Source organism: Glandiceps talaboti, chromosome 20 (genome assembly GCF_964340395.1).
Source record: "Glandiceps talaboti chromosome 20, keGlaTala1.1, whole genome shotgun sequence".
NCBI lineage: Eukaryota > Metazoa > Hemichordata > Enteropneusta > Spengelidae > Glandiceps > Glandiceps talaboti.
This window is the reverse complement of record NC_135568.1, coordinates 151,122-178,024: the sequence shown is the minus strand read 5'-3', so window position 1 is coordinate 178,024 and position 26,903 is coordinate 151,122. Positions and strand designations below refer to the sequence as shown.

At 34.2% G+C, this 26,903-nt stretch overlaps 1 protein-coding gene across 3 annotated transcripts; it reads right to left on the bottom strand.

Moving 5' to 3' along the window:
* Positions 1-3,005: 3,005 nt before the first annotated feature.
* LOC144450684 (pleckstrin homology domain-containing family A member 8-like) lies at positions 3,006-26,571 on the bottom strand. Of its 3 annotated transcripts, none has more exons than XM_078141341.1 (14): positions 26,499-26,571; positions 25,005-25,121; positions 23,631-23,783; positions 23,181-23,302; positions 22,592-22,756; positions 21,914-21,955; positions 14,890-14,933; positions 13,793-14,059; positions 12,166-12,251; positions 11,889-11,947; positions 10,605-10,735; positions 7,437-7,507; positions 5,492-5,553; positions 3,006-5,187 (listed from the first exon to the last, which is right to left on the bottom strand). In XM_078141341.1, exons 1-14 carry the CDS (start codon positions 26,545-26,547, stop codon positions 4,990-4,992), a joined length of 1,566 nt encoding a protein of 521 aa, XP_077997467.1. In that variant the 5' UTR covers positions 26,548-26,571; the 3' UTR covers positions 3,006-4,989. The 3 variants fall into 3 exon arrangements, with proteins under 3 accessions (XP_077997467.1, XP_077997470.1, XP_077997468.1); XM_078141344.1 differs by lacking the exon at positions 26,499-26,571 and adding an exon at positions 25,958-26,036; XM_078141342.1 differs by lacking the exon at positions 21,914-21,955.
* Between the last annotated feature and the right edge of the window lie 332 nt (positions 26,572-26,903).

Genomic DNA, 26,903 nt, shown 5'->3' with positions numbered 1-26,903 from the left:
TGCATTCCTTAGAAAGACCATCAATATATAGATAGGATGTATAATCATTGGCAAGCTAAACTAACTTCTGACTTACTATAATGTGTATGTCTGTTTTCATACATGGATAATCACAGCTGACAAACTAAAATGATCTATAACATTGTGTGATTTATTATAAATACATAAGTCTAAATAATATGTAGTAATACTTACATTTAATTGTCACAAGCCACTGTTTCTTGGTTAGTATATCGTCTTACCACTGACACAACCGACTGAATATTAGAACTTTCAAGTGTCCTATACGTTTTAGCTACTTGGCGTACGTTGGTGTAAGTGACGTACCTGTAAAAGTACTGTCACCCAGTATAATGACAGCATTAATGCCATTCAATAGTCTGCAGACACATAACTGCATAGTAAACTATTTGTAAGATTATGGCATGTATTAGTGAAAAGGACTATGTCAGGACTTGTAAACTATTATCTTTCATTTACGCTGATGAACCTATTCTTTTGATGGCCTTTTGTTGTACCTGTCATTGTCAGTGAAAATGTCCTGTAAAGGTTTCTTTTGTTGTAATTTAACAGGACAAGAAAAGATTTTAGTACATTACGTAGTATGTACATTACATCTAATGTGGCCTTCAAACTATTTTTACCCTGTCTGTAATCGTTAGGCAGCTTGAAGAAAAAATGCAAGCACAGTCAGTATCTGAATAAACTGAATGAAATATATTACACTTTGTTTAACCTTTTTAAATTGTTAAATAAACTGAATGGCATTTTTTGTCTCATAATCTTCAAATGTTTTGAATATGTTATTCACTTCAAATTTTGTGAAGGAAAACGTCTTTGTTGATCCATCATTTCTTAGCATTCAAATGAAAGATGTACTATTTATTTGATGTGCTGGTGACAATCTGCACAATTCTAGTAATAAAACAAGACTAGTTACAACAAGAGCAAGTGTGAAAATCTGGATTTATTAATTATCTTAATAATAGCCCAATATTTAAACATATCATTCAAAATTATAATAATATTTACATCAAATGCACTATTTGTCTATTGTGATTTCATGTTGTTTTCATGAGTTTCAGATGATGATAATGTAAACAGTCATGTAAGTATATTATCATAGGTTTGACAAAAAAGACACATTTTTATACCTAATTTGCATATCACTGATGGGATCATCATGTTATGAACAATTCTTAATCTAAACTCCACTAAGAATGTTCCAACCATATTTCAACCCAATCTGCTAAATAATTTTGGGAATGATAGATTTTTGACCAAAAAGACACACTTAAGCTCTATTTTGCATATCACTGATGGGATCATCATGTCAGGAACAATTCTTAATCTAAACACATCTAAGAACGTTCCAACCAAATCACAGATCGATCTACTGGGTAGTTTTGGAATTTAAATTTTTTAACCAAAATCACATTTTTGACCCAAATCACACACCGATGGTAAGATCATTTTGATTTGTACAATTTCCCCAACTAGATCATATACCCACCTATTATCATGGCAATCGGTCCAGTGGTTTTTGACTTTAAGTTGTTTACAAACACACACACACACACACACACACACACACACACACACACACACACACACACACACACACACTTAGCCATGCCTATAGCACTACTGAACCTTATCAGTTCAGTTGTGCTAAAAAGTGTGAAATATTTGATATGATCAACTAGGTTGTCATCAGTGATAGGGACATAATTCACAATTTCTCACAGCTGATAATGCAAAAATATATTCTAACCATCATTTTAAAATGGAAATTCCATTACTACAACAAATACATGCATACTAAAAGAATACTAAAATTCTGGTGACGGAATGTACAATGACAATTGTCAACAATGCATTTTTGTTGGTGATTGATATATTGGGGTTTGTATAATGCAGTTCAAGACATTTTGATGTTCTAGATACACTGGTATAAATAGAATTATCTAATTATTATAGCTACATATTGATACAATGGCTTAGTAAAATCAAATTACTAGAAATCAAATTAGATAGAAAGTTTTGAAATTCTACTAAACTTATTGATTAAATCGGATTATCTAATTTAGATATCACATTCTGAAACTGTCTGCTATTTCATGGAAATGAGTTCCTGTAAAGTCATGAGTGAATGAATGAGTGAATGAATGAATGAATGAATGAATGAAGGAATGGATGAAGGAATGAATGAATGGATGAATGAATGAAGGAATGGATGAAGGAATGAATGGATGAATGAATGTACACTGTCTGCTATGAGTAATGAGCAGGTAATTTCAACCTGGATTCTCCATCCATTCTACAAAGTTCCTTATAAGTATTGTAGTTAAGGGTGGTAGGTAAAATCATAGAGTGTTCCTTTTTCATTTCACCAAGATTTTCTACCAGAATGTTTGTCAATGGAAAAGTAGGTAAACATAAGAAGAAAGCTTTTCATTATCTTCAAAGCCAGTTTTAATTGTTCACCACAGGTGTGTCTACATCACTGCTTCAAAGGTTGTTAAACAAGTCACACTTTACAGTAATGTACTAAATGTACTAAATGTACAAATCAAACATTTGAGTGACATAAAAAATGACTGTTTGATCTCAGCAAGATGGTTTCCAAATATACTGTACATACTAGTTGATTATCCTATCGCTGTGTTCCATTCATCCAAAGTCTATGAATCTGATTACCATACACAGTATTTTAACTTATTGGCATTCAGTTTAAATAGTAAGTACAAAGCTCAGAGTTATTAAATTTAGAATTCAACAGCTCTGTTGGGTCTCATTATTTTCACAGTCACTTTTTAAATTTCGAGTCTTACATGATGCAATTACAAAATGACATGTTACACATCCAGAGGTAAGTACTGCAACTGCATTATGAAAGGAAAGCTTCAGTCAGATATATTGCTGCCCTTTTAGTATACTTGTATTGATCACTGCTCAGATCAACTTACAGGAAAGCTTCAGTCTGACTTACATATATTTCTGCCTGTAGTACACTTGTATTAATTACTGCTATCAGCTTGCATGTGATTTTTGGTGATAAAATAGCACATTTGTAACTTATTCAACCTTACAATCTTGTAGAGAAGTTTTACTGCAATTGAAACATGTTTGGCCACTTTGGAACTTCATGCAAGGGTTTGTGGGAAAACCATGCAGGAAATGACATTATATTTATCCAAATCTCTTTATCTTGGCAAATACAAAGCATATCACTGACAAGTTGAAGTTATGCAAGTTAATTGGTTTATTGACATGTAACCCATATTATGTTATATGCATAGCACTGTTTCATATACATGTACAACTTCCATATCAATGGTCTATAAAAGGAGGTTTTTTAATCTTTACCTTGTGTTAAGATTTGAACCAATACTTTTCTTTATAAGAAAGCCTGCTTATATGTGAAAATAGTTGGAAATTTAAGCCATTTAATAGATTGTTTTCCACTGCTGAACCAGCTATGAAAGATAATTCAAAATAGGACCAAACCACTTGAATGTACAAGCCACTGTTATATAATAATTGATATGCATGTCTCATATATTACATTTCAAAAAGTGTTATTTATTGTATAAAGAGTATCATAATTCATTGAAAATTTCTACTCACTGAGTTAAAAAATTTCTTGGAAGCAAAATCCAAACTTTTGCTGCCATCTTGTCAGGATCATCAGGGGTTTATTACAATGAACTTTTATCACATATCTCAATAGTACACCCTGTCGATGCTGACAATAAAGAAATTCCAAGAATTTCTTTTACTCTGTGAGAAGAAATTTTCATTTCATACTATGAACACGGCATCTATTCTTATAGTATGATAATGGCGTTCTAATATATGGTAGATTGTAGCAACAGTACTACATCTGCTCTGTAGTACACCATATTGTGTTAAACTTTACCTAGTACACACATTGCCATAGCTACAACTGCCAATATATCCCCTAATTAATCAAATTGGTAAAAATACAGGAGGATCCTTTGCCCAATCACATTGAACACTGATAAACATTTGATATTCTTTCCCAGTGCAGTAAAAACAGGCTTCTAATGAAATGCACATGGACTTGATGATTTTAATGGCTTCAATTGTTTATTTTCTAACTAATAATCAACATTTTAACTTTACTTCTACATCCCCACTGTGCACAGCACCTATGGAATTGTTTCTTTTGCATTAGAAGTTGTCTGAGGGTGTGTAATACTATAAATGTCATACATGAATGAAACACCAAGCCTGCATTATTTTAGTAACAGATTTGACTGGACCAAACTGTTCAAAGTGTAATGGTTAGAAATGAAGGGGAAATATTTTCAGACATCTTCACTTTCTTTATTTTTTGTGTCCCTGTTATTGTTAGTCTAGAGTCAAAATATGTCTATCTTTGTGTCAAAAACATAATGTCCCATGACACACCAAGCCAACATCATTTTAGCTATATGTAAGATTTGTGAAGCATCTAAACATGTTTGGACATGAAACTTGTATTTTGTATTGCACTACAGGCATTGTTCACAAACATTAGAATTGACATATCTTATAACAGTCTTTACATAAATCTATTCCTTAGACCATAGAATTCTAGTTGTGAGTGTTTTCATTATACTTATTTATGGCAAATTTGGCAAAATGTAGACATCTTAGTATATTTCAATACACTATTGCAAAAGAACAGAATAGTTTACACAAATACAAACACTTACACATGTGGTCTTGAGCTTTTATTGGTCATGTGACTATCATGTCACATCAGTATCAAATCATATACATTTCATTTCATTATCTTTGAAAGCCATGTGACCATCATGTGACATTGTGATATAAATAACTAATCAAACCCACTCTACTTCATCTTGAGTCTTGAGACTAGTTTTGATAGCCATGTGACCATAATATAACATAAATGAGCTACCAGTATATTTTATCATGTGACTGTCACATGACTAGCTGTCCTACCATGCTAGATTGTTATACTTGTTCTGGGAAATCCAGGTCATTGTCCGTATAGAACTTACAGAGTATATCGATGATATTATACATGGCATTAGCATAGCTTCCTAAGTCTTCCATTAGGTATTTCTCAAATTTAGGTTGGTCATAGTCAGATTTGTTGACAGCTAACAACACTATGAAGTCCTCATAGTAAGGCACTGTTTTGGCAACAAGCTGTAAAAAAATAGAAGACTCAGATGTTAACAAATAGCACCCACAACTCTTAAGCAAAACTTCACAATTTATGTCTATGGCATTCCACAACAATTGTGTTACTGCTATAGCTGGCTGTTTATATTGCCACCTAGAGGTCTGCAGTAACTATGGAATTTGTCATTCTGATGAGCATCATTTGTCAAGACCAGGACGCTTCAAAAGCTAAAAGATTATCACTAACATGAACAGCATGTGTGAAATAAATTTGTAACTTATAAAATCATGTTCTAAGACTCATCACAGATATACTTGCTATACTCACAGCAAACACACCTCTGGCAACCCATCCATGGAATTTCTTCAAAGATTTACTGTACGCATTACCTTGGAACAAAACAATAAGACTATGATAAGAAAGGGATTTTGACACACTTTTCAGAACTAGTATTTGACTCAAAGGTAACATGCCCAGTATTGAAGGTATTAAAGGTTAAATGTCTTGAACTAAAGAAGTAACACTTCCACCAGTGACTCTATATCTAATCATATTGTTATAAACAACCAATCAAACAGTACAGATCAGTTGAAATCCAATTACTCATACCCTATAAACAACCAATCAAACAGTACAGATCAGTTGAAATCCAATTACTCATACCCTATAAACAACCAATCAAACAGTACAGATCAGTTGAAATCCAATTACTCATACCATATAAACAACCAATCAAATACTACAGAGCAATACTGTTCAGGGTGCATGACATTATGAGCATGTCAAAATTTGCCCACACTCAACTGGACTGCTGATAACATGGCCACTAGGGCTATCCGAGCCAGATGGGCCCTAGAGTCCCTATTTATAAATATTCATGAATTCAGTTTCACACCTTTTTATCTCGGATTATCCTTACCGGACACATCTAATCCCTCTGAAGTATTACGGTTGTGATAATGGCTCTTCCTTGTATTACATGAAACCTGGTCACCTCTATATCTTCTTTTGCATTATTTTCTGATCCGCTATCATCCACGACGGTACTTTGACAGAGGCATTTACCATAAAACTTGCCATTTTGTTGTTAGCAACTGGACTAGACTAGGCACAAACTGCACTACAAATTCAAATCCATCACATACTGGATGCTTGTGTGACAGCCTGCACCATTGTGGGCAGAGACACATTTTACCAACGAAACAATGGGTGGGTACAAAATGATAGTTGGAAGAGCTGGACAACTGGTGCTACCAATCACATGCGATAAGAGTGAAGCAGTGCACAAACTCTTAATTCAAAATAAAACTATTAGGGTTTAAACATTTGTAGATCATGTGTTGATAGCAAAACTGGTCTAGACTGAGTGTGGGTAGAGGTTGGTATGGTAAGATATTGTAACTGGTCTAGACTGAGTGTGGGTAGAGGTTGGTATGGTAAAATATTGTAACTGGTCTATACTGAGTGTGGTATAGAGGTTGGTATGGTAAGATATTGTAACTGGTCTGTACTGAGTGTGGGTAGAGGTTGGTATGGATTATTGTAACTGGTCTATACTGAGTGTGGGTAGAGGTTGGTATGGTAAGATATTGTACCTAACAAAACATTTTGTTCCAGTTGTAGCTAGAGTCTCTTTAACCTTTAATTATTAATACCTTCAATACTGGACATGTTACATCTTGAGTATAAGAAGTATGTCATAATTAATTCTCTCAGTTAAACTCAAGTGCAAGTGTGACTCCTCGGTAACAGACACATGATCTTAAACTGTCAGTGTCTGGTACATGACCTTTAACCTTCAATACTGGGCTACATGACACAAAACAGAGATTTTTTAGAAATTTAATTGTATTTACTTCATTTAATGTATTTAATTATATTTTTTCACAAATTGCTTAATATATGTAATCACTTTTATTGCATAGCATAACTTTGACATCAACTAAATACAATGTCAACTTTCTTTAATTCAAACTCAAAATAAAAGGTAAGATGTACTTAAAAGTTACCAAAAACTAAGACTTTGTATTCAAATATGTTCGATGGGACACTTATTGTACACTAAAATGTAAAGTGTTGTATTTACTCTTACTTTGCTGATCAGTGGGCACCCCCCCCCCCCCCCCTGAAAAACTTCAATCTTGATTTGAACATGGTTTCATTGATACATTAGCACAATACTCATAATTTTAAAAACTATAATTAGTAATAATTTGATTGCACATAACTAGAAACAGTAGATTTGATGAATAAGAGTTAAATATAAACTTACCAGCTACAATACTCAAATCTTTTTCTCCCTGAATTATTCCTTCTAGAAATGCATGGGTATATTCTAATGCTCTGTAGGTAGGGAGAGAAACAGTCATATACAGTAATCACAGTTATATACAGTGATCACACAGTTACATAAAGTAATCACACAGTTACATAAAGTAATCACAGTCATGTACAGTGATCACAATCATATAGTGACCACAGTCATATACAGTGACCACATAGTCATATACAGTGACCACATAGTCATATACAGTGATCACACAGTCATATACAGTGAATTCATAGTCATATACAGTGAATTCATAGTCATATACAGTGATCACACAGTCATATACAGTGATCACAGTCATATACAGTGATCACAATCATGTAGTGATCACCGTCACATAGTGAGTCATATACAGTGATCAGTCATATAGCGATCACACAGTCAAGTAGTGACCACGCAGTCATGTACAGTGATCAGTCATGTACATTGACCACACAGCCGTGTAGTGATCAGTCATGTACAGTGACCACAGAGCCATGTAGTGATCACAGTCATGTACAGTGACCACACAGTCATGTAGTGATCACAGTCATGTACAGTGACCACACAGCCATATAGTGATCCCAGTCATGTAGTCACCACACAGTCATGTAGTGATCACAGTCATGTACAGTGACCAGTCATATAGTGATCACACAGTCATGTACAGTGACCACACAGCCATGTAGTGATCAGTCATGTACAGTGACCACAGAGCCATGTAGTGATCACAATCATGTACAGTGACCACACAGCCATGTAGTGATCACTGTGTACAGTGTACAGTGCTAGTCATACACAGTGATCACACAGCCATGTAGTGATCATGACACTGTGTACAGTGTACAGTGCTAGTCATACAGAGTGATCACTGTGTACAGTGTACAGTGCTAGTCATACACAGTGATCACTGTGTACAGTGTACAGTGCTAGTCATACACAGTGATCACACAGCCATGTAGTGATCACTGTGTACAGTGTACAGTGCTAGTCATACACAGTGATCACACAGCGCTATGTAGTGATCATGACACTGTGTACAGTGTACAGTGCTAGTCATACACAGTGATCACACAGCCATGTAGTGATCACTGTGTACAGTGTACAGTGCTAGTCATACACAGTGATCACACTGCCATAAATGCTTAGAATGCCATATAGTTTCAAGATGTAAATTATCTATGATATCGATGATTTGTTGCCAAGGAAACAATCTTGTAATAAATAACAAACACTAAGTATGGCTGTATGACTAAGAAGTAACAATGAAGTTTTGGTAGAAATTTTACATTCAGGAAAGGTTTGTGGTTACCACAGTTTTGTTTTACATTTGATGTTTGAGTTTTAAAGGCCGGCGTTTTAATCCTTGGTTTTTGCACTAGTACTATCAGTGGAGCCATAAGAATTAAATAACACCATTCTTTTGTTGTAGACAACTGTTATTCTTTAGCTCTGCCAGACAACTGTTTTTTTTAGCTCTGCCAGACAACTGTTTTTCTTTAGCTCTGCCAGACAACTGTTTATTTAGCTCTGCCAGACAACTGTTTATTTAGCTCTGCCAGACAACTGTTTATTTAGCTCTGCTAGACAACTGATTTTCTTTAGCTCTGCCAGACAACTGTTTATTTAGCTCTGCCAGACAACTGTTTATTTAGCTCTGCCAGACAACTGTTTATTTAGCTCTGCCAGACAACTGTTTATTTAGCTCTGCTAGACAACTGATTTTCTTTAGCTCTGCTAGACAACTGATTTTTCTTTAGCTCTGCCAGACAACTGTTATTCTTTAGCTCTGGTAGACAACTGTTTTTATTAGCTCTGCTAGACAACTGTTTTTCTTTAGCTCTGCCAGACAACTGTTTATTTAGCTCTGCTAGACAACTGTTTTTCTTTAGCTCTGCTAGACAACTGTTTTTCTTTAGCTTTGCTAGACAACTGTTTATTTAGCTCTGCTAGACAACTGTTTTTCTTTAGCTCTGCCAGACAACTGTTTATTTAGCTCTGCCAGACAACTGTTTATTTAGCTCTGCTAGACAACTGATTTTCTTTAGCTCTGCCAGACAACTGTTTATTTAGCTCTGCCAGACAACTGTTTATTTAGCTCTGCCAGACAACTGTTTATTTAGCTCTGCCAGACAACTGTTTATTTAGCTCTGCTAGACAACTGATTTTCTTTAGCTCTGCTAGACAACTGATTTTTCTTTAGCTCTGCCAGAGAACTGTTATTCTTTAGCTCTGGTAGACAACTGTTTTTATTTAGCTCTGCTAGACAACTGTTTTTCTTTAGCTCTGCCAGACAACTGTTTATTTAGCTCTGCTAGACAACTGTTTATTTAGCTCTGCTAGACAACTGTTTTTCTTTAGCTCTGCTAGACAACTGTTTTTCTTTAGCTTTGCTAGACAACTGTTTATTTAGCTCTGCTAGACAACTGTTTTTCTTTAGCTCTGCCAGACAACTGTTTATTTAGCTCTGCTAGACAACTGTTTTTCTTTAGCTCTGCTAGACAACTGTTTATTTAGCTCTGCTAGACAACTGTTTTTCTTTAGCTCTGCCAGACAACTGTTTATTTAGCTCTGCTAGACAACTGTTTTTCTTTAGCTCTGCTAGACAACTGTTTTTCTTTAGCTCTGCCAGACAACTGTTTATTTAGCTCTGCTAGACAACTGATTTTCTTTAGCTCTGCTAGACAACTGTTTATTTAGCTCTGCTAGACAACTGTTTTTCTTTAGCTCTGCCAGACAACTGTTTATTTAGCTCTGCCAGACAACTGTTTTTCTTTAGCTCTGCTAGACAACTGTTTTTCTTTAGCTCTGCTAGACAACTGTTTTTCTTTAGCTCTGCCAGACAACTGTTTATTAGCTCTGCCAGACAACTGTTTATTTAGCTCTGCCAGACAACTGATTTTTCTTTAGCTCTGCCAGACAACTGTTTATTTAGCTCTGCTAGACAACTGTTTTTCTTTAGCTCTGCCAGACAACTGTTTATTTAGCTCTGCCAGACAACTGTTTATTAGCTCTGCCAGACAACTGTTTATTTAGCTCTGCCAGACAACTGTTTTTCTTTAGCTCTGCCAGACAACTGTTTTTCTAAATGCTAATCTTAATCTGAAGTAGGCCTTCAAAGAAATGACATACCTTTTAAGCCACAGTAATGCATCTGTTGCTGAGTTTTTCACTCTTGTTGCACTGCTCCTGATTTCTTGATGAACTATAAGTTGGACAGTTGCAAACCCTTTGGGATCTGTCATGTACTTTTGGTTAACTTTCTGTAAAAAATAGCAATAGGGAGGTGGTTTATGGATTGTGTGTATACAGTAAGTGAGTTTGTAAAGCGGATATTTTAGAATGTCATGTCAATCAAGCAAAGAAAGACCATTCACCTATCACCAATGTCACAGTCTGATTGGTCAACAGCACTGCAGATTCACCAATGTCACAATCTGATTGGTCAACAGCACTGCAGATTCACCAATGTCACAATCTGATTGGTCAACAGCACTGCAGATTCACCAACAGCTGTTTTTTTTGCTTGTAGGATCACATGATCAATTCCCCTAGTACACAAACCTCACAGACAACCAGAAATCCACCTATATTCAGCAGTTTGAATGCCAAATTTATTGTAAACCATACCAGATATCATTATTGTGTACACTGTTTTTGAACAGTATGTTTTGTGTCACAGGGAAATAATCAAAATTCAACCATAGTGCGATAAAAGTATGGAGACAGCAGACACACTGTCATCAAGCAATTGTAAACATGAATTTCTAAATTTGATAAAGATATGAAAATTGCAGCCACTGAGGGTCCAATTTCTGTACTTTTAATGGAATACTTTACCAAACACAAGATTTATCATTTTTCAGGTGAAGGATATTTGACTTGGAGTGATACGCAGATAATAATAATTATGTCACTATCAGAGAGAAAATGTGCTGCCTGATTGGATGATAAAGTGAAGGCTGAGATGTAAACAACTGCATTGCAATCATGTGTGATACCAGGCTTGACAGTATAACATGGAAATGATTTTGTTTTTAGATACATGTATTAGATATTCAAAACTAATTAGTAGTTGTAGGTGATGTATATGTATGTTAATGGCCAAATACCATATCCAAATACTCAACGTCATTTTCCTGGTATAACGGCTCACCACTATTATTATAAAAATGACCTCACATAGCAAGATGTGGATTAGTCTAATTCAGTATTTCTCTACACTCAACCAATGTTAACATTTACTCTAATATTGCTTAGAATATCAATTTATATTGTGGTAAGTGTGAACTGAGTACTTACCCTAACATTGTCTAGAATATCAATTTATATTGTGGTAAGTGTGAACTGAGTACTTACCCTAACAATGTCTAGAATATCAATTTATATTGTGGTAAGTGTGAACTGAACACTTACCCTAATATTGCCTAGAATATCCATTTTTACAGGTGCAAATGTAGTAGCCCCAAGTGCATCTGAAAATATTTTGAAACAAAAATAACAAAACTTACACATAACATTAATAAGTTTGACTATAACCATGTTCTTAAAATCATCCTGTCGCTGGATAGTTTCCAAGGTAACTATGTTATCTATTTTGACAGAAATATTTTCCTTTCAAGTTATTCGAATAAGAAAAATCTTGAAATCTGACAAAAAGAATAGTTCACAAAAGAATACTAGTAATACTCACCAAATATTGGCAGCATGTTTCTAAATGCTTCTAAGAAAGGTGCAGTTGGTATACTTTTATCTTCAGACAATTCAATATCTACAAAACTACAAACACAGAATAAAATCAATTGATAATGTTTTGTTTGTGTTTATAAAATAAATAGTTATTTGGCACGTAGGGCCGGTGGCCTATAGTGCAAAATAAAGATTATTATTATAGTTATTTGGTATCTGAGAGTAAGGTTGAGTCCCTTAAATTGATATCAAAGGGATGTTTCTGCCCAAGGCAGTTATCAGGGCTGTCAAACATGAAACAAATTTCAGCCAAATTTTTTTTAAAACGGTCCCTTTTAATCAAAAAACCTAAACATAGGTAAAGTTGTCTTTGATGAATTTTCTGAATACATCAAAAGCTTCAGGGAGATGATTTCATGTTATACATATACATTTATTTAGTGATTAATCCTATTTTTCCAACCATGTAGTCTTTTGTGGGTACTAACAAATAACCCCTTGGTAGAAAGAGGATCAATCAATATTTAGAAGCTAATGTGTTAAATTTAGGACAGTACAATATAGTTACTTTAGAACAATTGTCCTATTGATTCTTGGAACCGTGAACAATATATTCTCTACTGATGTGGTTTATCTAAACAAATCAAGACTGCCATAAGTAACGGGTAATGTTTCAATTCTGGGTCATCACATTAGTGTTATCTTATCAGTGGACTTTAAAGGGTCATGTTTCAGTCCCAGGTCATCACATTAGTGTTATCTTATCAGTGGACTTTAAAGGGTCATGTTTCAGTCCCAGGTCATCACATTAGTGTTATCTTATCAGTGGACTTTAAAGGGTCATGTTTCAGTCCCAGGTCATCACATTAGTAATATCTTATCAGTGGACTTTAAAGGGCCATGTTTCAGTCCCAGGTCATCACATTAGTGTTATCTTATCAGTGGACTTTAAAGGGCCATGTTTCAGTCCCAGGTCATCACATTAGTAATATCTTATCAGTGGACTTTAAAGGGCCATGTTTCAGTCCCAGGTCATCACATTAGTGTTATCTTATCAGTGGACTTTAAAGGGTCATGTTTCAGTCCCAGGTCATCACATTAGTGTTATCTTATCAGTGGACTTTAAAGGGTCATGTTTCAGTCCCAGGTCATCACATTAGTGTTATCTTATCAGTGGACTTTAAAGGGTCATGTTTCAGTCCCAGGTCATCACATTAGTGTTATCTTATCAGTGGACTTTAAAGGGTCATGTTTCAGTCCCAGGTCATCACATTAGTGTTATCTTATCAGTGGACTTTAAAGGGTCATGTTTCAGTCCCAGGTCATCACATTAGTGTTATCTTATCAGTGGACTTTAAAGGGCCATGTTTCAGTCCCAGGTCATCACATTAGTGTTATCTTATCAGTGGACTTTAAAGGGTCATGTTTCAGTCCCAGGTCATCACATTAGTGTTATCTTATCAGTGGACTTTAAAGGGTCATGTTTCAGTCCCAGGTCATCACATTAGTAATATCTTATCAGTGAAGCCACAAGGATTACATGGGATAATAATTTTGATCTGAACCAACTTGATTTCTATAACTCTGCCACACAACTGTATTTTACACCTACATTTTAATCACTGACATACCTGTATTTCATTGAAGTAAATATAGTAAGTGGCCTATACTCCACTGCTATATCTTCCTTTGATAAGTCTAAAGATGGTAGTTTGGCATTACTAAGAATTCCATCTGTACTGGGTGTAGATGTAGGTGTGGCTGGAGCTGACAGAGATTGTGGTGAACCAGATGACCCTGATGATGACCTAGCACGGATAACTTTTGGTCTGCTGGCTAGTTCTTCTAAGTTTTTGAAAGTTGTTCTAACACCACTTTTATTTGGTGGTGGTTGATACCTGGATGGAAATAAAATGGATGACGGAACATGATTCTGGGCTATACTGTAGAACAGGACATCATGGATTCTGGGCTATAATGTAGAACAACAGGACAGCATGGATTCTAGGTTATAATGTAGAACAGGACAGTGTGGATTCTAGGTTATAATGTATAACAGGACAGTGTGGATTCTAGGTTATAATGTAGAACAGGACAGTGTGGATTCTAGGTTATAATGTAGAACAGGACAGTGTGGATTCTGGTCTATAATGTAGAACAACAGGACAGTGTGGATTCTGGGCTATAACATAGAAGAGGACAGCATGGATTCCGGGCTATACTATAGAACAGGACAGCATGGATTCTAGGTTATACTGTAGAACAGAACAGGACAGCACAGATTCTAGGTTATACTGTATAACAGGACAGAATATGTTCTAAGGCCGGACCATCCCAATACCCATATATCAAACACTTGATCACACATTCATGCATGGTATTTTAAACACTAATTAGGATTGGTCAGCCTTATTATTATTTTCTTTCTTTTTATATTCCTGCTGTACAATTTATTGCATGGTAATTGTAACTGGGTGTATAAATGTTGTATAGTTTATATTGTAGGATAACAATAACTGGGTGTATAACTGTTGTACAGTTTATTGTAGGATAACAATAACTGGGTGTATAACTGTTGTATAGTTTATTGTAGGATAACAATAACTGGGTGTATAACTGTTGTATAGTTTATTGTAGGATAACAATAACTGGGTGTATAACCATTGTCATCTTTATATAAAATAAATAAAAATATTAATGAAATAAATGAATGAATGAATGAACATACCTGTCCCTGTCAACTGACTGGCTTCTAAGAAGTTTTGGGGTTCTCTGAAATGGAGAGGAAATGAAGACCATGAATAAATAAAGACACATTTTTAGTCTTTTTTTAATTTCAAGAATTAAAACAATTCATCATCATTGTCTTATTATTTGCTGTATGTATTACTAGCTTAGTAACACATCACTGTCTAACTGTCTGCTGTATATATGTATTACTAGCTTAGTAACACATCACTGTCTAACTGTCTGCTGTATATATGTATTACTAGCTTAGTAACACATCACTGTCTAACTGTCTGCTGTATATATGTACTTCTAGCTTAGTAACACATCACTGTCTAACTGTCTGCTGTATATATGTACTACTAGCTTAGTAACACATCACTGTCTAATTGTCTGCTGTATATATGTACTACTAGCTTAGTAACACATCACTGTCTAATTGTCTGCTGTATATATGTACTACTAGCTTAGTAACACATCACTGTCTAATTGTCTGCTGTATATATGTACTACTAGCTTAGTAACACATCACTGTCTAATTGTCTGCTGTATATATGTACTACTAGCTTAGTAACACATCACTGTCTCATTGTCTGCTGTGTATATGTACTACTAGCTTAGTAACACATCACTGTCTCATTGTCTGCTGTGTATATGTACTACTAGCTTAGTAACACATCACTGTCTAATTGTCTGCTGTATATATGTACTACTAGCTTAGTAACACATCACTGTCTCATTGTCTGCTGTGTATATGTACTACTAGCTTAGTAACACATCACTGTCTAATTGTCTGCTGTGTATATGTACTACTAGCTTAGTAACACATCACTGTCTAACTGTCTGCTGTATATATGTACTACTAGCTTAGTAACACATCACTGTCTAACTGTCTGCTGTATATATGTATTACTAGCTTAGTAACACATCACTGTCTAATTGTCTGCTGTATATATGTATTACTACTAGCTTAGTAACACATCACTGTCTAACTGTTTGCTGTATATATGTATTACTAGCTTAGTAACACATCACTGTCTAATTGTCTGCTGTATATATGTATTACTAGCTTAGTAACACATCACTGTCTAACTGTCTGCTGTATATATGTATTACGTACTAGCTTAGTAACACATCACTGTCTAATTGTCTGCTGTATATATGTATTACTAGCTTAGTAACACATCACTGTCTAATTGTCTGCTGTATATATGTATTACTAGCTTAGTAACACATCACTGTCTAACTGTCTGCTGTATATATGTATTACTAGCTTAGTAACACATCACTGTCTAACTGTTTGCTGTATATATGTATTACTAGCTTAGTAACACATCATTGTCTAATTGTCTGCTGTATATATGTATTACTAGCTTAGTAACACATCACTGTCTAACTGTTTGCTGTATATATGTATTACTAGCTTAGTAACACATCACTGTCTAACTGTTTACTGTATATATGTATTACTAGCTTAGTAACACATCACTGTCTAACTGTTTGCTGTATATATGTATTACTAGCTTAGTAACACATCACTGTCTAATTGTCTGCTGTATATATGTATTACTAGCTTAGTAACACATCACTGTCTAATTGTTTACTGTATATATGTATTACTAGCTTAGTAACACATCACTGTCTAACTGTTTACTGTATATATGTATTACTAGCTTAGTAACACATCACTGTCTAACTGTCTGCTGTATATATGTATTACTAGCTTAGTAACACATCACTGTCTAACTGTTTGCTGTATATATGTATTACTACTAGCTTAGTAACACATCACTGTCTAATTGTTTACTGTATATATGTATTACTACTAGCTTAGTAACACATCACTGTCTAACTGTTTGCTGTATATATGTATTACTACTAGCTTAGTAACACATCACTGTCTAATTGTTTACTGTATATATGTATTACTAGCTTAGTAACACATCACTGTCTAATTGTCTACTGTATATATGTATTACTAGCTTAGTAACACATCACTGTCTAACTGTTTGCTGTATATATGTATTACTAGCTTAGTAACACATCACTGTCTAACTGTCTGCTGTATATATGTATTACTAGCTTAGTAACACATCACTGTCTAACTGTTTACTGTATATATGTATTACTAGCTTAGTAACACATCACTGTCTAACTGTTTGCTGTATATATGTATTACTAGCTTAGTAACACATCACTGTCTAACTGTCTGCTGTATATATGTACTACTAGCTTAGTAACACATCACTGTCTAACTGTCTGCTGTATATATGTATTACTAGCTTAGTAACACATCATTGTCTAACTGTTTACTGTATATATGTATTACTAGCTTAGTAACACATCACTGTCTAACTGTTTGCTGTATATATGTATTACTAGCTTAGTAACACATCACTGTCTAACTGTCTGCTGTATATATGTATTACTAGCTTAGTAACACATCATTGTCTAACTGTTTACTGTATATATGTATTACTAGCTTAGTAACACATCACTGTCTAACTGTTTGCTGTATATATGTATTACTAGCTTAGTAACACATCACTGTCTAACTGTCTGCTGTATATATGTACTACTAGCTTAGTAACACATCATTGTCTAACTGTCTGCTGTATATATGTATTACTAGCTTAGTAACACATCACTGTCTAACTGTTTGCTGTATATATGTATTACTAGCTTAGTAACACATCACTGTCTAACTGTTTACTGTATATATGTATTACTAGCTTAGTAACACATCACTGTCTAACTGTCTGCTGTATATATGTATTATTAGCTTAGTAACACATCATTGTCTAACTGTTTACTGTATATATGTATTACTAGCTTAGTAACACATCACTGTCTAACTGTTTACTGTATATATGTATTACTAGCTTAGTAACACATCACTGTCTAACTGTCTGCTGTATATATGTACTACTAGCTTAGTAACACATCACTGTCTAATTGTCTGCTGTATATATGTATTACTAGCTTAGTAACACATCACTGTCTAACTGTTTACTGTATATATGTATTACTAGCTTAGTAACACATCACTGTCTAACTGTTTGCTGTATATATGTACTACTAGCTTAGTAACACATCACTGTCTAACTGTCTGCTGTATATATGTATTACTACTAGCTTAGTAACACATCACTGTCTAACTGTTTGCTGTATATATGTATTACTAGCTTAGTAACACATCACTGTCTAATTGTCTGCTGTATATATGTATTACGTACTAGCTTAGTAACACATCACTGTCTAACTGTCTGCTGTATATATGTATTACTACTAGCTTAGTAACACATCACTGTCTAACTGTCTGTTGTATATATGTATTACTAGCTTAGTAACACATCACTGTCTAATTGTCTGCTGTATATATGTATTACTAGCTTAGTAACACATCACTGTCTAACTGTTTACTGTATATATGTATTACTAGCTTAGTAACACATCACTGTCTAACTGTTTACTGTATATATGTATTACTAGCTTAGTACCACATCACTGTCTAACTGTCTGCTGTATATATGTACTACTAGCTTAGTAACACATCACTGTCTAACTGTTTACTGTATATATGTATTACTACTAGCTTAGTAACACATCATTGTCTAATTGTCTGCTGTATATATGTATTACTACTAGCTTAGTAACACATCATTGTCTAACTGTCTGCTGTATATATGTATTACTAGCTTAGTAACACATCACTGTCTAACTGTTTGCTGTATATATGTATTACTAGCTTAGTAACACATCACTGTCTAACTGTCTGCTGTATATATGTATTACTAGCTTAGTAACACATCACTGTCTAACTGATACTCAATACTGTATATATATATTACTAGCTTAGTAACACATCATTGTCTAATTGTCTGCTGTATATATGTATTACTACTAGCTTAGTAACACATCATTGTCTAATTGTCTGCTGTATATATGTATTACTAGCTTAGTAACACATCACTGTCTAACTGTTTGCTGTATATATGTATTACTAGCTTAGTAACACATCACTGTCTAACTGTTTGCTGTATATATGTATTATTAGCTTAGTAACACATCACTGTCTAACTGTTTGCTGTATATATGTATTACTAGCTTAGTAACACATCACTGTCTAACTGTTTGCTGTATATATGTATTACTAGCTTAGTAACACATCATTGTCTAATTGTCTGCTGTATATATGTACTACTAGCTTAGTAACACATCACTGTCTAACTGTCTGCTGTATATATGTATTACTAGCTTAGTAACACATCACTGTCTAACTGTTTACTGTATATATATATTACTAGCTTAGTAACACACCATTGTCTAATTGTCTGCTGTATATATGTATTACGTACTAGCTTAGTAACACATCACTGTCTAATTGTCTGCTGTATTACTAGCTTAGTAACACATCATTGTCTAACTGTTTACTGTATATATGTATTACTAGCTTAGTAACACATCATTGTCTCATTGTTTGCAGTATATATGTATTATCATTTTAGTAATATTCAGGTTTTCACTTGAAGCTATGCAAATGCAATTCCTATATTACAACTAAGTTGTTAAAATGTGTGATAATTTTAGTGCAGTGCAGTACACAGTTTATCCTTGACGACTGTTATAGTTTTGTTTGCAGATTACCAAATGAAACTGGCTATACAGATTATAGATTATTAGCATTGGTTTCCATGTTTGTCTCCACATCTACTACAACATTACCAGACTTCTGTTGAATTCACCCTAAGCTTAATAGATCAAATATCTGTAATAAACCCCAGGGTGCACAGACTTACTGACTTAATAATCAGTATAATCAATGTATTTGAAACTTTGAACAATATATGGCTGCTAGAATACCAATTAATTTTACTTTGAACTATTATGGATGATAATAGTCTGTATTCAGATGTGGATCATATTTTGTCAAATTTCTAAAATCCTTCTGAAATATTTATTTATTTCTTACTAATTATGTACACATATATCCCACAGCATGTGATATAATAATCAACGTGTACAATGCACATTCTCTGTTCTATATGCATGATACAGAACGTGCGCTACTCACTGAGCCTGGCATTCGAACACATACTAGTAAAATATAATCCAACGTCTGTACTATCTCCTAAAGCACCCCCTAGTGGTTAACCAGGCATCTGAGTTACGCGTTCCATTATTAGCATAATATTTACATAATCATTGTGGACAACCGAACAACTTGGACGTGCAATCATGCATGTGCAGTGAATTTTTACTATCCATGGATAGTCCTAACCTTATCCCTGAACTGAACTGAACATTCTTTACCGAGGCTATAAGCATGTATTCACTAGTGAGATACATCTATGCTGTAACATGCATTATGTCGATGAATGTCATAATATAGTGTAGTCTTGTGCAAGCCAAAATGCTACATTTACTTTGTTATGCAAATAAACGAGGACACTCATGAATAATTCATAGAAATGAAAGTACGATGGGTTAGAACAGTCGTCTTGACTTCATGGAACGTCTAGCACACATTCTATTAATTTCAGCAGCAACAAAAGTATTAAAGATAAATTACAAAAAAGTCAAGACGACTGTTGACAGTCCAGGCTGCTACAAAAACTAACAGGAAATAGTAATAAAGTTAGTGACCAAGGAACAGTGTGTTTATGATAATTAGCTTTAAGTTAGTGATTGAGTACTAGTACTGCCATGCATAGTTAATTAAGTGAGAGATTATTTGTACTATGTGTATTCTTTACAATCAATCAGTGTTTTTGTTGAGGTGTGGGACTCCAACTACAGAGGGCGAAATTGGAAAACATGCCTAGATTTCATTTCCATATCTTGGAATATAATTTGTCAGTAAAAGAGCTGGGAAACTTATTTGTAGATTTGGGAATCCCTGTAACATCTGGTCAACTTGTATAAATGTTAGTAACTTGGGAAGAAACTTATGTAAAATATCCAAGGTCAGAGCTCATTACATTTTGCAAAATTTACACCTTTCTTCACAAAAACACTGATACAGAAACCTTTAGGCGTTCTGGTTAAACAGTGAAAGGATTATTATTATAGCTAATGTAATTGGTAGTAATCAACAATACACTACCCAATATGGTGGTGCTGCATATGCACCAATATACTAAAGACTTCTCCAAAGGTTCAATTTCATTTTAATTCCAAACAAACCCTTGAAGATAATAGTGTGATTTTCATGCACATGTACTATGTAGTATGCTCCAACAAAACTAAATCTGATTGACAAAAATCAACAATATATTGCCAACAATATTGCCAAATACATTGCTTCATTGCACAGACTTCTAAGATTTGTTTATAACTTTTTGCAATCATTTAGTTACAAACAAGGACTTGGTCGATGTTGTTTCACATTAATTTTGCCAGGAGAAAAACAGAGCAAAGTTGTTTTCTTAACTCAAAGTCTAAAATAAATACCTGCTTTTCATCTACATGACCATGTCTTTTAATAGAATACTGGATTAGATATTATTCCCCAATATTTTTCTTCATTCAGCCAAGGGAAATACAAGTGACCTAAAGGGCTTTATCACTACAAGCTGCTAGATGAGTAGTGACAAAAGCCCTAGGTCACAAGTCTTTTGTGCTGAATGAAGAAAAATATTGGAGAATAATATACAGTTAATTATACTAGTGCCAGTTATATCAAAGAAAAATTGGGGAAAGGATTGGAATTTGAAAGTTGTGAATCATATTTCGAACACAGCAGAACCAATGACATCGAAGCACAATGTCATTACATAGACATGCATTGTTGTGACAGAGAACAACCTGGGTATAAATTCCATATTTTTTGTTGAACTTGGCTGGTGCATGGAATAATAGCATTTATTGGCCATGTGGGGCACACTACACATGGAAAATATGCCTTGAATGCTTTGTATGAAAATTTAACCAAATCAAAAACCCTTGATAAGTATAAGCTGGCATTCTACAACTACTGTAATATGGTGGCATACCACAGTGAAATGAGTGCTTTTAGTACATACCTTACTATGCAAAGATTGTGATGGCGTTCCCTCTGTACTAGTCTTCAATGAAGAGCAAAGAAATTAGTGAAAAGATGAGAATGCTATAGCTAGCTGGCATAGAAATGACTTTACATATTGCAGCAAGAGTCAATTTTGCAAGAAACAACAGAACTAGTTTATAATTTGATCTAGCAACATGTGTACATTTTGTGCATACCACAACACAACATAACACAACTCAACATAACACAACACAACACAACACAACACAATTCAACACAACACAACACAACACAACACAACACAACACAACACAAAACAACACAACACAACACAACACAACACAACACAATGCAGTGCAGAGTTGGTTCAAATGCATGGACACTCATAAGTTAAGCCATCCTGAATTCTTAAATTCTAGTCCCAACTCAAACCACTCCATGATACCAGAACTAGCCTAGCCCGACTCTAACTTCTAAAACAACTTAAACTGTTTATATTTGTTTTCATTTTCTGTCAGGTTAAGGTGACAGTTGGCTGTCCAGTGTGAACTTTATGCTATCTCAGTAAGTGTTTTAATAAATGTAAGGTACAACAAACAAAATCATATGGTCCAATTGGCTTTCTACATCAGCTATACTTTTTGCAGTTATATGCAATTATCACCTCATAATGTATACTACTAGTACTACATACCTTTTCTATGGGTGATGCTAACGATGGTGGCAATACACCTTCTGATATATTACCATGACTCATGTGAGATGTAAATGTATCATCAGCTATCTTCATACAATCTTGTAATGTTCTGAGGAAAGTGTCACAGGTTGCTGACAGCAGTGATGTCGCATCATTGATTTGCTGTTGTGACATTAGATGGAGATAGATCAGAAAAATTAGGTTTGATTCCATGGATGTGAGGGGATAAAATTGGAGATAGATCAGAAAAATTAGGTTTGATTTCATGGATGTGAGGGGACAAAATTGGAGATAGATCAGAAAAATTAGGTTTGATTTCATGGAAATGAGGCGATAAAACTGGAGATAGATCAGAAGAAAAGGGCTGATTTCTTCTTGTGTGGGGAATGGGCCTTGAGAGTTAATTAATCATCATGACATATTTAGGATAAATATTTGATTGAGAATCTTTCTATTCTAGAATTTCTGACTTGAGATTTATCTATTAAAATAAGTGACGTTCTAAGTGTTTAACATTTATTTCAATATTTTATTTTCATGGCATACCTCATTTCATCTTAATAATGCAAAGTGTTTTTAAACTTACTTCCATATCAGGTTGATCTGGTATATCAGTTGCTGTTTTCACTGTGTGTACCTGCTGCATTAGTAGATCTCTGTAAAGTCGTAACTCAGACATTTTACTTTTTAAGGTGTCTGTTGATTCCTCTGTGAACAACACATAGACATCAAATTTAATTTACATAGTGTCCAACAGGTGTACAAAGATCCAATGTTTTTTTTTGACAATTCATCTGTGTGGGTAAGCCATATTACTGAATTGAACTTTTGTTCCAAACACAAACGTGAACAGAGTACCTGAAATTTTCAACTTTAACTGTAAGGTCACATGCTGAATAGTGAGTGAATCTGTTTAAAAAGACTGAAGTGTGCAGTTGAACATTTCTGGTACAATTTTTAAGTTTGTGTTGGAACAAAGTTGAATTCGAGACTAAGTTCCTAAGAGTACTATACTCTGTATTTACTAAAAGATTACCTTTCTCTAATGTTTTTGAATTGGTAAGACAAGCTTTAGAGCTTCCTAGTGCTACAAGCCATTGTTGTCTTTCTGCTGGTGAAGCTCCCTTCACATAGAAATGCTGTTCACCAGGAATGATTAAATCCAAACGGCACTGGTCAGATTGATGGACTGAAATGGAAACAAAATTTGTGTCATAGCAATTCTAAAATGCTTGAGTGGGAAACTCACTGGAATGTTCTCTCTCAATAAGGTAACAGGGACACCATGAAATAAATGCAAGTGTATATTTCCCTGGTTCTGTATCTAACATGCCCAAGGTTTGTAAAAATGGTAACACATAATACCACAGACTGTAATATGCACAAAATAGGTTGATTTTGATAACTAGTCCTGAAGGTCACTGCCAAGGTCAATGTCAACTGTCAATGTCTTCAAAGAAAGCTTGTATTTGTCAATATGCAAGTAAATACTTCAATGGAGACTTTATGTATTACAGAGTTTGGGTCATACAGTAAATTATGATTTGTTACTACAAATATGGCTGCCATTCAGTAAAAAGTGGCATGATCACCAAAAACAATGCTTGTGCATATTACTTTTTCTGTATTACATTTATTACTTTATTATTAGTAGCAGAAGTTTCCAGTTTGCTATTAATATTTTTTTAATTAATTTGAAAAATACACCACACCTTCATTGAAAACACTTCAGTTGCTTCTGACTACCTGTCAAGTAGTTGTGTACATTAACTTGATATCCATGTGTAAACAACACAAATAAACAAGTAATAAAGGACTGATCACAGAATGTCATATAAGCTCAATAAATGAACTTTGTTTATTTAGGCCAAAATCCCCTCCCCCCCTAAATGAACATTCACAAGTGTGACATTGATATATTTACATATGATGAAAACTGTGATGAAAATTGTAGCAGTCACACCACTACAATTGATGCAATGTAAAAACACAGTAAACACATTAAAATAATAATGGAAACTGAGTAACTTTATGTCACCTTTATAGCAATAAATTTTAATCAACTTGTCAACATCTCAATCGTAAACACAGAACTTGTTATCATTAAACCTGAAGGTGTAAAAGTTTTCAAAATTTGTGTTGGTTAGAAAATTGCAATTGCAATGATATCAAACTCGCTCCCCCTAAATGGACATACTTAAGTAGTTTGTTTATTGAGCTTGTGTGACATAGTGCAATCGTCCTTTAGGTTCAACACAAATGTGTAATTCTTGTAGAGTTTGTCCACTATTCTCCATTCTTGGCCAAATGCACAATGAATATATTTTGTATATTAGACTTACCTATAATTCACAACATTTCATCTTGATGGCCAAATACACAATGAATATATTCTGTATATTAGACTTACCTATAATTTCACAACATGCCATCTTGATGGATCCTTTGGATCCTAAGTGCATTTCATCTTGAGATTTGTAATATGCTAAAATGCCTTTGTCTAAAACAAACCAACGTGGTTGCCAACCTGGTTAAAGAACAAACAAGGTCTAAATCAAAATTGTGGAATATGCATAACATCAATGATGAACATATTTACATAACAAAGTGTCATTCAACACTGAACTCAAAAAACTGTGTAAGTTATTACCCATGGTACAGACCTATAATGGTACAACCCTTTTAACTTTCTTGACTTTCTAGGGAGCATGCAGTCTGTGCAGCCTTTGTAAGCACACATGATTAAATCCTTTGCATAATGCCCTTTATAAAAATGTATTGTGTCCTTAGTAACAAATGTACATTTGACATGATCTTCTTATGGTCTGCACAGTTAGTTTATTTTCTTTCACAAGATGAAAGAGTGTGATGTATGTATGTATGTATGTATGTATGTATGTATGTATGTATGTATGTATGTATGTATGTATGTATGTATGTATGTATGTATGTATGTATGTATGTATGTATGTATGTATGTATGTATGTATGTATGTATGTATGTATGTATGTATGTATGTATGTATGTATGTATGTATGTATGTATGTATGTATGTATGTATGTATGTATGTATGTATGTATGTATGTATGTATGTATGTATGTATGTATGTATGTATGTAAATGTATGCATGTACACTGACTTTGAACAATTGCTATATGGACTTTATTTTTCCTTTCTATTTTCTTCCAGTAAATATTTCATTGCAGTATTTTATACTTTACAGTGATACTGCTAAAACAAATACACCCAATTTTAACATGACATAACAACTTAATTAGTGTAATAAATGAACCCTAGACAGCATTATAAAATGTATTACATGTAAGGTGGTATACACAATGCATGAGTGTTGCCACTCACCAATTCATTGTACGTACTAATGCTATCTACCTGACCAAGGTCTACGGATTTTAAATCAATGATACAAATATCACGAGGATTGAATAGGGACCTTGACCGGGTAAAGTTGACCTTAATATCCCAGCTGCGGTTAGCAGTGGTCTGAACCACAAACTGTATGACATGACACTGAGCGACACAGCAATGCAAACCAATATCATCCCCACTAATTTAGACTTAGTACTCTGCGAGTTCTAACGTCGACAACAATAAACAACTATCATTAAAAAGCACAATTTTTAAATATTCTTTTTTATCTGGGTTATCAAGCTGTAAAATGAGCGTTGCCGTTGGTGTATAACGTCAGCCGATCACAATAAAGTAAAGTGATCAAGGACAACCGGAAGTTTTAGCACCTATTCTCACTCAATAAATATTATGATATAGGGCGCAAGATGCTAGAGGAAACCATATGTCAACAACGAAATGTATAAAAAGTATAAACATTGGAAGATAACGTGATGATTATATTTTGTCACAATTTTCGCAAAAATAAGCTTACCACTAATATAATTTGTCCATTTATATAAAATCCCTTCCATTTCTGGCATTTTGCTGACGATGTGTTGGCAGCCTCAGTCTGAAACCGCTGAGTAAATAATTACCAACCATCATACATGGGCCATTCGTATTTATTTTCCTGTTTCTCATAACGAAATTGGCATGATTCATTTGTGATTTTTTCGTCAACTGCATAGGGTAACGGTAACTTTTTCATCCCGAAACATTGATATATACTCATTCGTATATTTGTACTGAGATAGTTTTCACCAGTTTTGACTATGCTAAAAAACTAAAACCAAAACCAAAACAATGTCTTGCTGAAGGGAATTCGGACAAAGTTCCGTTCTAATTGATTTGTAAACAAATAATTACATTCACGCCACTTTAACGGGTCAAAGGTCGC

Coding starts and splice junctions, on each gene's coding strand:
- LOC144450684 (XM_078141341.1), bottom strand. CDS start 26,547: ATGCCAGAAATGGAAGGGATTTTATATAAATGGACAAATTATATTAGT. Junction 23,784..25,004: donor GGCATGTTGTGAAATTATAG/GTAAGTCTAATA, acceptor TTTCCATTTCAG/TCCATCAATCTGACCAGTGC. Junction 14,934..21,913: donor CACAATCTTTGCATAGTAAG/GTATGTACTAAA, acceptor TCTCCATTTCAG/AGAACCCCAAAACTTCTTAG.